The 17214-nt window shown below is 41.3% G+C and overlaps 1 protein-coding gene across 3 annotated transcripts in view; it reads left to right on the top strand.

Moving 5' to 3' along the window:
- The window catches only part of RHBDD1 (rhomboid domain containing 1), a 207555-nt gene that overhangs the window by 14608 nt on the left and 175733 nt on the right, over positions 1-17214 (top strand). For all 3 annotated transcript variants that reach the window (XM_059875217.1, NM_001077995.2, XM_005202939.5), the window contains 2 exons: positions 13451-13948; positions 15876-16008. In XM_059875217.1, the coding sequence (XP_059731200.1) occupies positions 13516-13948; positions 15876-16008 (566 nt within the window). In that variant the 5' untranslated portion in view covers positions 13451-13515. The remainder of the gene's footprint in view (positions 1-13450; positions 13949-15875; positions 16009-17214) is intronic.

The raw sequence follows: 17214 nt of genomic DNA on the forward strand, positions 1-17214 counted from the left end.
ATCTGTGAATTAACTTTATCGGGTAATAGTGCAGGTGTAAAGCTTGAGAACAGTGCTGCCAAGGATGAACTCGTACTATATGAGAGTGTAATTTAGTCAACGTGTTGAGGAAAACTTAAACTCAGTAACAAATGGGTATCTCTGTTTAAGTCATTAAAACATGAGCTGAGATTGAATGTGTTGACTGTGTGCTTGACGTCATTCTAAGAACTTGGTGTTTTAGGTCACTGAATCCTTGCAAGAATTCTAGGATCAGGTTTGTTGTTATTCAGTCACCCAGTTATGTCCAACTCTTTGCAACCCCATGGACTGCAGCATGCCAGGCCTCCCTGTTCCTCACCATCTCCCGAAGTTTGCCCAAGTTCATGTCCATTGCATCAGTAGTACCATCCAGTCATCTCATCCTCTGATACCCTCTTTTCCTCCTGCCTTCAGTCTTTGCCCAGCATCAGGGTCTTTTCTAATGAGTCAGCTCTTTGCATCAAGTGACCAAAATACTGGAGCTTCAGCCTCAGCATCAGTCCTTCCAATGAATATTTAGGATTAATTTCCTTTAAGATCGACTGGTTTGATCTCCCTGCTGTCCAAGAGACTTGGACAGGATCAGGTTTAGCTATTATTATTATTATTCCATTTTCACAGCAGGAAATGGGGGCTTAGGTTAAGTGACTTACACAACTTCACACAGCTCTTAAGGCTAAAGCCAGTCACTGGGACCAGTTTAGACTCCAGAATATGTGCTCTCAAACCCTGAGGTATCCTGAAAACACAGTGTAGTGGAGATGATAAAAAGACATCCTGTTGGCACAGGTGGATCGTACACGTGGAAGGCATTGTGGGAGATTTTGTGAATGCTGAGATGGCTGAGGAATCTGACATTAAGGGTGCAACTCAGGAGAGGGGCTCTGAAAGGTTGGGGCAGAGTTGAACGGGTTGGGAGGAGTGGCAGGGAGCGTGTCTCACGTCAGGGCATGATGCCCACATCCCTGTGCCCTTGGTGTCCTCTGACAGACTTCCAGCCTTCAGTACCTGCGGTTCTTTACCCGAGTGTTTCTGTAGCCCGTGACACCCACCTTCCTGCTCTGACAAGCCACCAGTGACAGGGAGGTAAGGCAGAGTCCTAGCCCTTGGCATTAACACTGAGGGTATTATCTGTACCAGCTCCCAGAGTTCCTGGTAAGATAAAGCCCGGCACCCACAGTGATAGCTCACTTGACAATGCATCCATTTCAGTGGGTGTCATTATTGCCACGAGCAATACCTACCTTAAACTGGGTGGCTCTATCTTAGCTCTTTGGTGAGATCTTACTTTTCATACAAGCAAACCCTTGGCTAAATGGAAATATTTAAACATTCACCCTTTTCTCACTTATTACTACCTAAAATAGTTCTCATTGAATTTTATGCTATATAAGGAGAGATTGAGCTAAAAATGAAATGTTTTAGTCTCTCTCTCTTTTTTTTTAAGAACTTATAAGAATTCTCTTAAACTTGAGTTTACCACCAAGAAACAGCTATGTGAAAGCAAAGTAGCTGACATCTTGTTTCAGGGTTTCTATGGAGTTAAAAAAAAAAGATGGACTGTGCATCAGAAGTTTGAGCTGTTTCCTGGTCTGCCTCTAGACCACAAACTAAAATTGCAAAAGATTTTTATTTAACCCCATATAGTCATTCCAGGAATTTCTTACGTGCTGTGGAAACGTGCTGCCGACAAGTGCTCAGTCGTGTCCGACTCTTTGAAACCCTGTGGACTGTGGCCCTCCAGGATCCTCTGTCCATGGGATTTCCCAGGCAAGAATACTGCAGTGGGTTGCCACTTCCTTCTCCAGGGGATCTTCCCAAGCCAGGGATTGAACCCAGGTCTCCTGCGTCTCCTGCATTGGCAGATGGATTCTTTGCCACTAGTACTACCTGGGAAACCCATGGAAATGTGGACATTTACTTTCTGAGTGATGGATAGGACCATGGAGGGGTCTCAAAAGCATAGACAGTAGCGGCAAGGCTGCGTTTGTGAGAGGCGGAAGGTTGAAGGGCTTGCCAGATAAACAAGCGCTGTCTGGTATGATGAGCTGGTTTTGAGTTCTAGTAGTCCAATTTAAGAGCACTGTCATCTTGGTCTCTTTAAATGAGAAAGAAATGGAATTTCTCTCTCTGAAGCTTTCTCACTAAAACTGCTGAAAGGATTTCCATTAAATTGGGCAGTTATGTTCTGAATGGTGGTGGTGGTGGTTTAGTTGCTAGGTCGTGTCCGACTCTTGTGACCCCATGGAGTGTAGCCTGCCAGGCTCCTCTGTCCATGGGGTTCTCCAGGCAAGAATTACTGGAGTGGGTTGCCATTTCTTTGTCCAGGGGATCTTCCTGACCCAGGAATTGAACCAGGGTCTCCTGCATTGCAGGCAGATGATTTACCAACTGAGCTATGAGGGAAGAACTCAGACTTAAAAGCTATGGTATGTATGTAAAATTCACTTTGGTGACCTCTGGTGGTGAGAGAGCCCCATAGGACTGCCCATCAGTGGAGATGGCCATAATTATTTAGCACCTTGGACAGAGGAATTTAACATCCCCAGAAAGTCTCAAGGGCAGAAGCTTCATTGAGCGCCTTCTCATCTGGACAGCTGTACAGAGCAGGCTTCAGAATGACTAGCAAGACAGTAAAGTGACATTTTTTTGGGGCCAGTGCTGGGTAGACCAGCTGGTAGATAACATGGAACTAACTTTGTCTTCCCCAGATTGTGAGAATTAAGTGAAATGAAGCAAGTATACTTAACTATTTTGTAAACTATAAATAGCTACATAAATATTAGTTATTATTGAGAACAATATAGAAATATTATAGGACTGGAGTATAGGCTAAAATGCTTGAAGTTGATCTGATGATTATATCAGCTAATACTTACAAAGTCCTTGTTATGTTTCAGGCCTTGTCCTATGTGTTTTACATATATTCACTCATCAACTACTCTATGAGATAGGTCTTATTATTCTTTAGTATCTGTTTTATAAGGGCTTCCCTGGTGACTCAGTGGTAGAGAATCCATGTGCCAATGCAGGAGACATGGGTTTGATCCCTGGGTTGAGAAGATCCCTTGGAGAAGGAAATGGCAACCCCCTCCAATATTCTTGCCTGGGAAATCCAATAGACAGCACCTGGCAGGCTACAGTCCATTGGGTCACAAGAAGTTGAACACAACAAGTTCATACAAATGACAACAAGGTCATACAATTCCAAATAGTTGAGCTGGAATTTGAACCCAAGCCATTAAGCTTCATAGTCTGCTCTGTTAACTATACTATTCAGTCTTATTACAATGATGATGTAGAGAAAGCTGATCTAGTAAGAAAACATGATGGATTGGGGGCAGGGAATAACATGATGACATTGGATTTTAAGCAAATCGAGTCAGGCATAACTTAAGTAAGATTGGGGGAGGAGCATCAGGTGATGAGGGTCTGACCTTTGGTTGGGTCTGTCACCACACATATGACCTTATTAATGGCTTCTTACTTGTCTGGAACATTCTTTAACTTCTATGTCATTTTAGTGGTCTTAAATCCTAACTCCCCAGAGGTCATCTATTTTGCCTTCCACATGGACAGCATTGATATTAGTACTTAAGACGGCCTTGTAAAAGACAGTTGGACCTAGTTCTAGTAAGGTATGGGAAATTTTGTATGTTTTCACTTGGAGAGATGGTATATAAGGGGGAGAAGGAAAGAGGAGCTCTCATGTGTTAAAAACTAGGTCTTGTGTCTTTAAGCTAGGTCTGGCTAGCTGAAAATCAGAAAGACTTAGCCCGTTGGTGTCTGAGAGAATTTAATGGTCGTCTCGAGCCGGGTAAGGTTCTTACATAGCTAGGAAGATGAAGCGTACGAGATTGGAGAACCTTGTGTACATGGCGATGTCAGCAGTCTTCAAAAGGGGAAGTGTTCTCAATTCCCAGTTTCTTCTGGACCAGTCCAAGCTGTAGATATTTCCATGCATAGACACTGGAGTGTAATTACTGAGTGTCACAGTATTCCTGAAGACTAGATTCCAATTACCTTCTTCCTATAATTTGATTCCAGTTTTCATTGTTTGTTCATGAAGTCAGTTTTCATTCAATTGTCCTCATTTCTTTGTATCTCTCTGCCTCTAATGTGAAATAAGAAAACAGAATCCTACTCTGATTCTCTTTGATTTTTCACCATTAACGTAGCTCATGAAGTCATGTAACAGATTTTGATGGCCAGAAAAAAATCTGTTGTTTATGTCCTTAAATGCTGATGGTGCTGTGTCGCAGCTTCCACCGTGGACCCCTGGAGCTCCCCATTGACTCATCAACTCAGGTAGATGATACATTCTGGTCAATTGAACACCACACAGTGGTGTGAAGCCAGACCATCTGCTATTACATTTAATGTTTTAAATACTAAGTTTTAAAAGTATACTTCCTATGTTATTGATATAACTGTGTATATTGTATTTCACAACTGTATCACATTTTAAGCTATGTAAGCTTTTTGAAATGCATTCATATATTTGAAAAGGGGAACAAATTACTTGACAAGTGTTTGGTTCATAAATTCTTATTTTCCACTAAATGCAAATACATATTATACTGAAGCATTTTCTTACTTTCAAAAATATCTTGAAAATCTGCACTTTGTAATTGGATTTTCTTGGAGCTAATACCTTTAGGAAAAATAAAATTATGCTAAGATGTATTACAGGAAGAACAACAGATTATATTATTATTGTCTTGGAACAAAGCATTCTCATCTATTGGCCCTATAGTAACAGGTGGTAAAAACAGTCTCTTATGTTTGGATTAGAAAAACCATGAATGAAAAGGTTGCAGAGAGTTGGTGGCAATGAGAAGAAATGGTCCATTTCATTTCATTCTTAGAGAAAATAGACTATGCTGGCAGTGAGAGAGAGAGAAAATGCATCTAATTGTTTTGTGAATTCACTTGGGCGAATATCCAAGTCAGTGTGGTATTTATGATGCTCTAATTTGCTGTTCAGCTCTTGTAATTTCAAAAGTGGAGGACGTTTTTATGTTTAGCATATCCAATCTGCTATTTCCATAGTTGTTTTTTTGCTTTATTTGAATTGATAAATCACACTGACCCTCTGCATCTTTCAAAACAAGATTTAACAGTGTGTAGAGTTGAATGTCTTGGCCCCAGCCCGGCCCCTGCTACTGAAGTACATTTTCGTTCACTTTTAACACATCACATCACAGGGGAAGAGATGGATGGTAGTGCTAAAATTCTGGCAGTTTAACCAGAATGACTTTGTGGTTCCATCTTTTTTTTCCATCATCTTTCTTTTTTTTTTCTGAGGCATTTGTTAAACTGTTTCTTGAAGGGGGTGTGGGAGGGAGGCTGAGGGAAGGGACATGTTCATCTGTATGGTTACATGTACCAGTGAACATGCATATTTATATTTTAAGCAATAAAAATTTAAGCATGTGCTCAACATCATTAGTCACTAGAGAAATGCAAGTTGGTACTGCTTCACACACACTTAGGATGGCTGTAATAAAAAGGATGAATAAAAACAAGTGCTGTTGAGTATGTATGAGTATGGATAAATTGGAGCTACTTACACTGAAGGGGAATGAAAAATGGCACAAAAATTTGGAAGACAGTCTGGTAGTTCCTCAAAAAGTTAAGCATAGAGTTACCATGCTAGGTCACTTCAGTCGTGTCTGACTCTGTGAGACCCTGTGGACTGTTAGCCCACCAAAATCCTCTGTCCATGGGATTCTTCAGGCAGGCAAGAATCCTGGTGTGGGTTGCCATACCCTCCTTCAGGGGATCTTCCCAACCCAGGGATTGAACCCACATCTCTTAAGTCTACTGCGTCAGCAGGCAGATTCTTTACCACTAGCGCCACTTGGGAAGCCCCAGAGTTAACCCAGCAGTTCTCTTCCTAAGTATATGTCCCAGAGAACGGGAAAGGTATGTTTCTACAAAGAAATTGTACATGAATGTTCATAGCAGCAGTATTCTTTATAGCCAAAAAAGTGGGAGTAACCCAAATGTCCATCACAAATGGATAAAACAGTGTGGTTTATCTATATAATAAAATATTGTTGGATTATGAAAAGGAACTCTTAAGTACCGGTACTTCATACAGTATAGATGAACCTGGAAAATAGTGTGCTAAGTGAAAGAAGCCAGACACGAAAGGCCACATACTGTATGATTCTGTTTGTATGGAGTGTTCAGAATAGGCAGATTCATTGAAGTGAAAAGTAGATTAGTGGTTGCCAGGTACTGGGTAGGTGGAGGGTTGAGGAGGTAAGTACAGAGAGTTTCATTTAGATGGAACAAAAATATTCTGGAATTAGATGATGGTGGTGATTGTGAAACCTTGTGAAATATACACAACCCACTGAGATGTGTAGTATAAGAGTAAAATTTATGGTGTGTGAATTATAGCTCAATTTTTAAAAATCAATATTTAAGCATCTGGAAAGTCAGGCATTAGCAAAATATTCAACCTGAGTGATAGCGGGCCTCTGATAAATACTTGCAAAGTGACTTGGACAAACATACGTTCTCCTCTATGATTTTTTTAAAGAGGATATGCTTAAATATATATATGGAGTTATTTTATTTTCATATAAATATATATATGAATGAAGTTTTCCAAAGGCGTGAAAATAGTAATAATAACATATCATTATTCTACCTCAAATATGTATTGATAATCCTTTTATTGATTCTTAAAGAAAAAGCTCACACAATTTTAAAAGTTCTCAGTGAATAATTTTAAGATCTGTTGCACTTTTAATGACATAGAAGGCTGTTTTCAGAATAGTGTTCAATTACTCCTATTAGGACTGTAGTTTCTTTCTTGTGATATTAATTTGGTTACTATCAGATGCCAAATCGGGAATATAGTTTATAACTATATTATATATAACTATATATAATATAGTTTATATATGTTTGCAGTTTAATAGCCTGAGTCCTTGAACATTTAAACTGAAAATTGAGATACAGGGTCACCATGGTAAATGGTGATGATGAAATATCTCTTGCTTTTGTAAGTAGAATTGAAAATCACTGTACTTAGTTTCTTTTCCCTTTTTGTAAAACTCCTTTCTTCCGCCCGTGAGACACGTTGGGCTCCCAGATTATAAATCCAGTTTCTTTTGTTTGTTCTAACCACTTAGTTTTTCTTATTACATACCTGTTTAATTTTTAATTTCTCATTAAAAGTAAATGCGGCTAATTTTCCTATCAATATTTTAAGAGGTCTTCCATTTCTCTCTGTCACAACCTTGATGTAGCTCTGTCTGGTGTGTATTACTGCATAATTAAAATGCCATTATTTTATCAAATAGTTCTGGCAAAGCAACTTACTAATACATTTTAAATGCAGCAGAAGTTTATTCCTGTAAAGTTGAGGTAAACGTTACAAACACTGTTCAAAAACTGAAAGTATTAAGTGGAATAATATGTGTAGTGCTGTGAGGAAGGCTGCTGCAATTGTAGGAAGAATACTTAGGGATGAATGTATCATAGGTATTCAGACCTTGTCAGTCAGTCTAATTTATTGAATAAGGTAGATATATTTATGCTAATTATGATTCATTGGACAAACACAAGTCATATGAGTATACGAGTCACTATGCTAGGCTCTGGGTATTCAGTGTGGCTAAAACAGATAACTCTGCCCTCAGCATTTATGCTGTGACCCTGAAGTTTCTCGGGTGGGAGCACCTGAGTATCTGGATCATAGCGGATAAGGCAGAGACCAGTGTGAGATGAGCCCAGAGGGGCAGGCAGGGCACTGGTTATCACAAGCATGTAATTGTGGTCAAGAGTTTGGACTTCATCCAGCCTTTAACAATAAGCCTTTGATGGCTTACTGCAGGGTATTCCAACTTCAGTTTATAATGATTACTCTGAGCAGTGGTGGAAAGTGGTTGGTGGGTATAAGAAGGAGAAGCAGAATTTGTTGTAATCCAGGCAAGCTATGATGGTGGTTTAGGTTAATGTAGTGGATCTAGGGGTAGAAAGAGGGAGATTGATAAAAAGTAGTGTGGAAGAATTAAAGTGTGGTGGTTGGGATTTGGGGATGAAGAGGGGAAAGTATGTGTTCAGGATGTTATCAGCATCTCCAACATGAATAGCTAGGTGGATGGGGATTCTGTGTCCTGAGATCTGGAACGTGGAGGGAGGGCCAGACTTGGAAGGGACCTTCCAATGTTCAGGTTGGGACATGTTGAGTGTGAGGGAAAGAAAGTGTTTATAAGGCGAGGGCAGGGTTGGAGTGAGGGCCCAACCTGCTCTTCCTTGAGCTGGTATAACTGGTTATGGTCTGGGTACAGATTAGAATAAACAAATCATTTCAAAACCAAACACATTGCTCCAGTTTCCAGGTCATCAATCTTGCTTCTGTGCTGTCTCCCACAGCTTCAGTTCAGTTCAGTCGCTCAGTTGTGTCCGACTCTTCGCGACCTCATGTACTGAAGCACGCCAGGCCTCCCTGTCCATCACCAACTCCCAGAGTTTACTCAAACTCATGTCCATCGAGTCAGTGATGCTTTCTGATCTCATCCTCTGTTGTCCCCTTCTCCTCCTGCCTTCAATCTTTCCCAGCATCAGGGTCTTTTCCAATGAGCCCATTCTTCGCATCAGGTGGCTAAAGTATTCAGCTTCAGCATCAATCCTTCCAGTGAATATTCAGGACTGATTTCCTTTAGGATGGACTGGTTGGATCTCCTTGCAGTCCAAGGGATCTCAAGAGTCTTCTCTAACATCACAGTTCGAAAGCATCAATTCTTGGGGACTCGGCTTTCTTTATAGTCCAACTCTCATATCCGTACATTACTACCGGAAAAACCACAGCTTTGACTGGTTGGACCTTTGTAGACAAAGTGATGTCTCTCCTTTTTAATATGCTGTATAGGTTGGTCATAGCTTTTCTTCCAAGGAACAAGCGTCTTTTAATATCTTGGCTGCAGTCACCATCTGCAGTGATTTTGGAGGCCAAGAAAATAAAGTCTCTCACTGTTTCCATTGTTTCCCCATGTATTTACCATGAAGTGATGGGACTGGATGCCATGATATTAGTTTTCTGTGAAAAAGCTAACTTTTTCACTCTCCTCTTTCATTTTCATCAAGAGGCTCTTTAGTTCTTCTTCACTTTCTGCCATAAGGATGGTGTCTTCTGCTTATCTGAGGTTATTGATATTTCTTCCTGCAATCTTGATTACAGCTTGTGCTTCATCCAGCCCAGGATTTCGCATGATGTACTCTGCATATAAGTTAAATAAGCTTAGCTTAACTCTCTAGAAATTTCTGTATATTGATGGACAGGACAATATTCATCTTATAGGAAATGCCACTTGTGATCTGTTCTGTTTGGTGTTCTTAGAACTGTGCCTGCCTGACCCACAAGGTCAAATTACATATTTGATCTTCACATTAACTAGTTGGATTTTCTGTTACCTTGTTACAAACAGGCTACACCCCTCACCTTGGATGTCTGACTTGGTATAACTTACAAGAAAGGAAACTGGGCCACAGATCTGATATGAAACAATACTTGGCTTGATCTTGGCTACTTAAAAGACTTGGATTAATCTTGGCTACTTAAAACTCAAAACTTTATGTTCCGTTGGCCTTTGTGAAAGCAGAGCCTGATACATTGCACTTCTCACATTGGTTATGGTTTTATCTGCCTTTGCACTATTAAGCGTGTCGTTTTATTCATCCTGTGATTTTTTTGCAGCCAGTATTTTTATTTCCTTCAACAAATAGAAATGGGCCGTTTAGGGACTGAGATTGCTAGGGTTTTGGTCTTTGCTGTGCCTCTGGTGCCTGGCACAGGGGCTGGCATGCAATCAGCACTTGTTATTTATTAAATAAATTAGTGATTGAAGGTATGGCTGAATAGTCATTCTGTGAGAGCAAGAGAACAGGCAGATTATATTCTTCCTAGAAGGTTATATCTCTGAAATCTGAGAAATAAAGGCTGTAAAATATAAATTTGGGAACCATCCTGATAAAAAGAATTATAGAAACCATGAGAGTGGAATTCAATGAGTATATGCAAAGTAGAGTGTAAGAATGGAGGGAAACTGCAAAGTAAAGAAAGGGGGATTGGAAGGAGTCAGGAGATCTACAGGAGAGCCCAGCGGCCCAGGGGAGCAGGAGCAGCCATCAGTGGGGAGACAGGTGAGAAGGGAGGAGAACAAGAGGGGGCCTTTGGGTCTGAGCAGAAGTCAAGCAAGTGTAACGTGAGCCTGGGTGCACAGCGTAAGAGAGGCTCGGGGAAATGCCACTATCTTTTTGTTTGTACTCTTCATCTCTAGTAATTCCAGTTGAGAGGAATTTGCTTTTCTTTTATGTCTTGGCTTTTCTTAAGCAAAGACAATTACTTTTGGTTTTCTGCTGCACATATGCCTGGTATCATAGGACACTGTACTAATACTGAAGGGTTTATTTTGTGATCTCTTTTAAGCTGGTTACTTAATGACCATGGCCATATTTTTCCATTATTCCCATTACAGGTAATGATGTTCGAGATATATATATATATATATATATAACTATTTAGGGGAATTGCAAACTTGTCACAATAGTTGGAGGTTTGAAAATCAACATGAAAGTCAATGGGAAAAATATAGACTGTTTCTCCAAAATTATCTGGGAGCTTTTCAGTTGAAATTTTATTAAATTCTCTAGTTTATGAGATTGCTACAAAGCTATAATGATAAGCCCTGGCAATAAAGAAATTTGAGTGCTAATAATAGGGATACACATACGACACGTGCATATATGTATAATTTTTTCTTTTGGGTGTGATGTTAATAAGAATCCATATGGGGGGCGGGTTAGGGAGTACATTTGAGTCTTATTAGAATGCTCTCATTTGTGAAAGCTTTTTCTCTTAAGTGAGATTACTTTATTGTAATGAAAAGTTGTTATTTAGTTGCTTAGTCATGTCCAACTCTTTAGCAACTCCATGGACTGTAGCCTGCCAGGCTCCTCTGTCCATGGAATTCTCTAGGAAACAATACTTCAGTGGATTGCCATTTCCCTCTCCAGGGGATCTTCCTGACCTAGGAATCAAACCCACGTCTCCTACATTGGCAACTGGTTTCTTTACCCTTAAGCCACCTGGGAAGCCCCAGTGAAGATAGTAGCTACCGTTTATTCAGCACCTACTTTATTCTAGACGTGTTACAGTGATCCTGGGAAGGAGGTATTATTACTAATTTAGAGTGAAATAATTGAAGTTTAAGTAGTTTGCCCAATGTCCCAGGGCTAGTAAGTAGAAGAGTCTAGCCATTTTTTAATCCAAAGCTATGCACTTTCCAGTGTGCTGTCTGAATGAGAATCTTTAGTGTATCAGAGTGAGGTATGTATTTGACTGGAAGCCAAGAAAGCTCAGAAAAGGGGAAATCAGGCAAATCAGAAAACCACTAGAGGAGAACTTTTTTAGCATCCTTTCCCCTAATCTGCCTGTTTACCCGTATCTGTACCTGACATTTGTCTTCTTCCTTGTTGTGGTGGACAAGGCTGTTCCTCTCAGGACTTGATTCTGTTTATCTCTTGCATCTTTAATCTGTGCCCCTTTCTTTACTAGCTTCCTCCCAAAAGCATAACCCAGACTCCTTCCAAAGCAAAGGCCTTTGGTGTTGTTTAGTCATTGCTGTGCAACAAACCACTCCAAAACTTAGAGAAATTAATTTAAAATACTTACTGGGCTTCCCTGGTGGCTCTGTGGTAAAGAATCCACCTGTCAATCCAGGAGACATGGATTTGATCTGTGGTCCAGGAGGATCCCATATGCCCGAGCACTCCAGTTACTGAGCCTGCTCTCTGGAGCCTGGGAGCTGCATCTCCTGAAGCCCACACACACTAGAGCCTGTGCTCCGCAATAAGGGAAGCCACCATACTGAGTAGTGGGCACTGAAGGTAGAGAGTAGACCCTGCTTACCACAACTGGAGAAAAGCCTGCACAGCAAAGACCAAGCACAGCCAAAAATAAACAAAAAACTTTAAATATCTTATTATTGATAAAAGCTATCATTTGTTTAGCTCACTGTTTTGTGAGTCAGCAAATTAGTCTGGGCTCAGTTGGATTTGTGTTTTAGTAGCTCAGTCGTGTCCGACTCTTTGTGACCCTATGGACTGCAGCCTGCAAGGCTCCTCTGTCCATGGGGATTCTCCAGGCAAGAAGACTGGAGTGGGTTGCCATGCCCTCCTCCAGGAGATCGTCCCAACCCAGAGATCGAACCCAGGTCTCCACGTTACAGGCAGATTCTTTATCATCTGAGCCACCAGGGAAGCCCAAGAATACTGGTGTGGATAGCCCTTCTCCAGGAGATTTTCCCAACCCAGGAATCAAACTGGAGTCTCCTGCATTGCAGGTGGATTCTTTACCAGCTGAGCTACCAGGGAAGCCCCCAGTTGGACTTACTTATTCACTTTTGGTCAGTTCAACAGGTCTGTTTCTGAGGCATTAGCTGATCAGTGGCTGCGGCCATCAGGTGACTAGAGCACGTGTCTTCCATCCTCCAGCAGGCTAGCCTGGACTTGTGTGCATGGTTGCACGGGAGGGTTCCAAAAGAGAACAGAAGTCTGCAAATCACCTTGAGCCTAGATTCCGAACTAGTGTCCTTTGCTCTTCATTCTGTCAACCAAAGTAGTTCACAAGGTCAGCCCAGGGCATGGAGAAGTAGACCAGTGAACAGGGTACTCTTTCCTCGCTGGTGAATCCAGTTTACCCTTCAAGACCATAACGTCAGGCTGAGTCGCGGCCTCGGGTCGCGGCTTCCTCTGTCCCTGCATTTAAAACACGGTGTGGCTGCTGTTGGTTTAGTTCTTAGGAGAAAATGAGTTCCTTAAAGACAGTGACCGTGTTTCAGTCCAGGATTTGGCACATAGTGGAACATTTAAAAGTGGAAACTTTTGTGAAAATAAAGCATTGTAGCAGTTAACATCTGGCAATACGGACTAGAAGATAATATATCCTTGCATTTTAAGACTTGCCAGTGTCGAACAACTTTGGGGCAGACTCTAATATATCAACATTGAAATTTCTTTAAAATTAGCATTCTGAGAAGAAATCACTAAGTATCTGTGTAGTATCATTAAATATTTGTGTAGTATCTTTGTCTTTTTGTTAGGTTATAAGTATTTTTTATACAGGAGGCAAGTCACATTTTTATGGCATGTTTGTCCGAAAAAGCATACCCAACCATTCACTGGCCCACTGGGATTTGGGATAACATTTCTCCTTTAGGATGTACAATGAGGAGAGACGGCAGCCGGTGTCCTGGGAGTTGCTCTGGACGACATGGAATATAAATGTTTCCATTAAATGGGAGATGAGATATATGTAACATAAGCTCATCTTCCTGTGAGCATATCTTGTCAATGCCCTAATTCTTAATTGGTGGATTTTCATGTGCATTTTTTTATTGTATTTTAGACTCAGCTGCCTGTGTATTCCCCAAACCTGACCACATCTTCCTATCTCCGGCTTGATATCTCACCATGCATCGGAGATCAAGAGGAGTTAACATCGGGCTGCTTCTGCTCCTTTCTCAAATCTTCCAGGTTGGGATCAACAATGTTCCACCTGTCACCCTGGCAACGTTGGCTCTCAACATCTGGTTCTTCTTGAATCCCCTGAAGCCACTGCTTAGCTCCTGCCTCAGCGTGGAGAAGTGTTACTATCAGAAGGACTGGCAGCGCCTGCTGCTTTCCCCTCTTCACCATGCGGATGACTGGCACCTGTATTTCAATATGGTATCCATGCTGTGGAAAGGAATTCATCTGGAGAGAAGACTGGGGAGTAGATGGTTTGCCTACATCATCGTCACATTCTCCCTCCTCACTGGGGTGGTGTACCTGTTCTTGGAATTTGCTCTGGCAGAATTTCTGAATGAGCCTGACTTCAAAAGGAATTGTGCTGTCGGTTTCTCAGGTAAGGCAGACACATTTCTAAAGGTAGCCTGCCTGAAGACAGTAAGGGAGGTGCAGCTGTTGCTGTCTTATGAAGCGGGGGTCCCAGCTGGTGAGGGAACTGACATCTGAGTGGCTAAGGACTGTGGGGGCTTGGATTTTGGAGAAGAGGCTGATTGGAGCACAGGAGAGTCATTGATTTTGCTATTTCCTATTACGCTGCATTATTCATTCTTGGACAGTTTAGACTATGGTCTGCCCACAGGTGGTTCTGCAGGAAATAGGATTTTGGAACTATGCCCTGGCTCCATTGTGATGGGGCTAGAGAGAGAGATACACTGGTGTATTTGTGATAGGGAGTTCTCTAAAAAGATCAGCAGCCTCTCAATAATTAAAGGTACCATTAATTAATTAATACCATTAATTAAAAGCCATTAAAGGTACCACACCCTCTGATGGCACCTCCTTACCATGATATTCTCTATACGTGTGTGTGCGCTCAGTCATGTCTGACTCTTTGTGACCCCATGGACTGTAGCCCACCAGCCTCCTCTGTCTGTGGGATTTCCCAGGCAAGAATACTGGAGCAGGTTGCCATTTCTATCTCCAACGGATCTTTCTGACCCAGGGATTGAACCTGAGTCTCTTGCATCTCCTGCTTTGGTAGCTGGATCCTTTACCACTGCGCCATTTGGGGAGCCCAGTCTCTATGCACAATTTATGCTATTTAATTAATGTAACAGGTCCATAGGGAGGTGGCCTTGTGTTGATTTTCTAAGTAAGGAAGCTAAGGCACAGAGAAATCAGTCATGGTTATACATCTCGTAAGTGATGGAGCTGGGATCTGAAACTAGTCTACATGACTTAAACCACGTGTTACGTTGCCTCTCACTGTTGCCCCTCACTAGTTCTTTTCTTAAATTTTTCTTGTAGGGCTGAATTGCCATCAGACTTAAAATAGGTCTTCTTTAAAAATTATTATGTGAAGGGTAGGAGGGGAATTGTTCTGAAACAGAAGGAAAATAAACCCTTCCCTTTTCTTTCCCTGCTGTCCTTTCCCCTTTCCTCATCTTCATGCATCTAATTATGTGAGAAGAAAGGAAATATGCCCTGCCTTCAATATGTCTTTCCATAGGAGTTAGGAAAAAACACATTAATGGTGTTTTTTCAAATTGAGTTAAAAATCACATAGCATACAATTAATGATTTTGAAGTTTAAATTCAGTTGCATTTAGTACCATTGCTGCTGCTGCTGCTAAGTCGCTTCAGTCGTGTCCGACCCTGTGTGACCCCATAGATGGCAGCTCACCAGGCTCCCCTGTCCCTGGGATTCTTAAGGCAAAACCACTGGAGTGGGTTGCCATTTCCTTCTCCAATGCATGAAAGTAAAAAGTGAAAGTGAAGTCGCTCAGTCGTGTCCAACTTCTAGCGACCCCATGGACTGGCCTACCAGGCTCCTCCATCCATGGGATTTTCTAGGCAAGAGTACTGGAGTGGAGTGCCATTGCCTTCTCCGCATTTAGTACCATTACTAGTATGTTATTCCCTTTTTATGTGTTATATATTTAATAGCATACTCAAAGGCAGTATGAACTTCTGTTAAGAAACATTGAAGGAGATTTCCCTGGTGGTCCAGTGCTTAAGGCTCCGGGATGCCACTGTAGGGGTTGAGGGTGTGACCCTGTTGGATTACGAACGTCCTGCATGCTTTTCGGTGCAGCCAAAAGATCAAAGGAAAAAAAAAAGAAACATTGAAGGAATGGTTACCTTGAGGATTGTCTTTCTGCCAAATGTTGGGTTGACTTGTTATAAGGAATAGAATATGTTTCAAAGTCAAGGGTTGGATGTAGTCAGATAATCATTTTTACTTCAGTTAGTTTTTTTTTGCCAGTGTTGATCATCTCTGCATTTGGATTGCTGATATTTGTTTGCTCTTTATTCTCTTTTAGGAGTATTGTTTGCTTTGAAAGTTCTGAACAACCATTGTTGCCCTGGAGGCTTTGTCAACGTTTTGGGCTTTCCTGTATCCAACAGATTTGCTTGTTGGGTGGAACTCTTGGCTATTCATTTCATCTCGCCAGGGTGAGTGTTTACTCTTAGAGAATGCAAATGAAGGACCTGATATTCCTTGGAGAAAGAATTGTAGTAATAATGAGGTAACCCGTTCTCTTTTACAGTGAAGTTTATTCTTTAACTCTAAGGACAGAATACAGTTAATGGTTTTAATGTCAGATATTCCTGTGTTTGAATCCTGTCAGCTACTGAGCTGTGTGATTTTGATGTACTTCTCTTATGTGAGTTTCCATTTTCTCACCTTTTAAGTAGAACCTGGTACACAACTTAGGGGGTTAATATTAACCAGCCTGTCAATTAGTTAATTCTAATAATGATAATTCAGAGAGGCAGCTAGAAACCATATAATTTTAAAGATTAAAATATCAAAAGATATTTTACAGGACTAATGCTTTTAAGCCACTTAAGTTGTGAATTGTCTTGGTGATTTGATGATAAGCAGATTTTACCCACAGTCTTGACATATGAACTGGATCAACTCTGAACTGTTTTGGGTGGACTGAAGCACAGGACCCCATTCCCTTTGATTCACCTCAATGTCACTGTGGCTGTGTCAGAAGCACCTCTGGAACCCTGGAGCTCCAGGGAATACAGTTTGGGAATCCCTGACATCTGTAACTTTTCCTCTACAGATCAGGACAAGGAAATTCAGAAAGCTTGGAGACTCATTGAACAGCTGGTGGTAGATACCAGGCTAGTTAGGATTCCAGCCTTCTGATTCCTGGTCTGAATGTTCCCAGGGGAGTGGGGATGGAGTTGGGGGTTGCTTTTCCACTCTGATTCTTTTTTCTACTTTCTCTTCAGAAAAAGTAGTGAATCATTTTTTTTTATTTCCCTACGTTGATTCTTTTCTCTGCTTTCTCTTCAGAAAAAGGAATGAATTGTTTTTTATTTCCCTACCTCTTCCACCAGCTGCACTTCTCTTAATCTGTGTAATGCAACTGGAAGCCCATGGTTTGCACATTTATTTTTAAACGCTGGGGACCTGGAAGCTATTTGGAGAAGGGAGAGATTCAGGAAGGTTCAGAAAGAAGTATGGATATTTTTTGGCTGCTTTTCTTTTCAGTAAGGAGCTCTTTTGTTTTGCTTTTGGTTTGTGTGACTATGTTGGGTGTTGTACTTTATTTGAGAGTGTTCTCCTTGGGCTGCGTGTCAGGCCAGTAACCTTGAGTCCTTCTTTAATGCTAATTTCCCCTCCCGTCAGGGCAGCCTTCG

Source organism: Bos taurus, chromosome 2, assembly GCF_002263795.3.
Source record: "Bos taurus isolate L1 Dominette 01449 registration number 42190680 breed Hereford chromosome 2, ARS-UCD2.0, whole genome shotgun sequence".
Classification (NCBI taxonomy): domain Eukaryota; kingdom Metazoa; phylum Chordata; class Mammalia; order Artiodactyla; family Bovidae; genus Bos; species Bos taurus.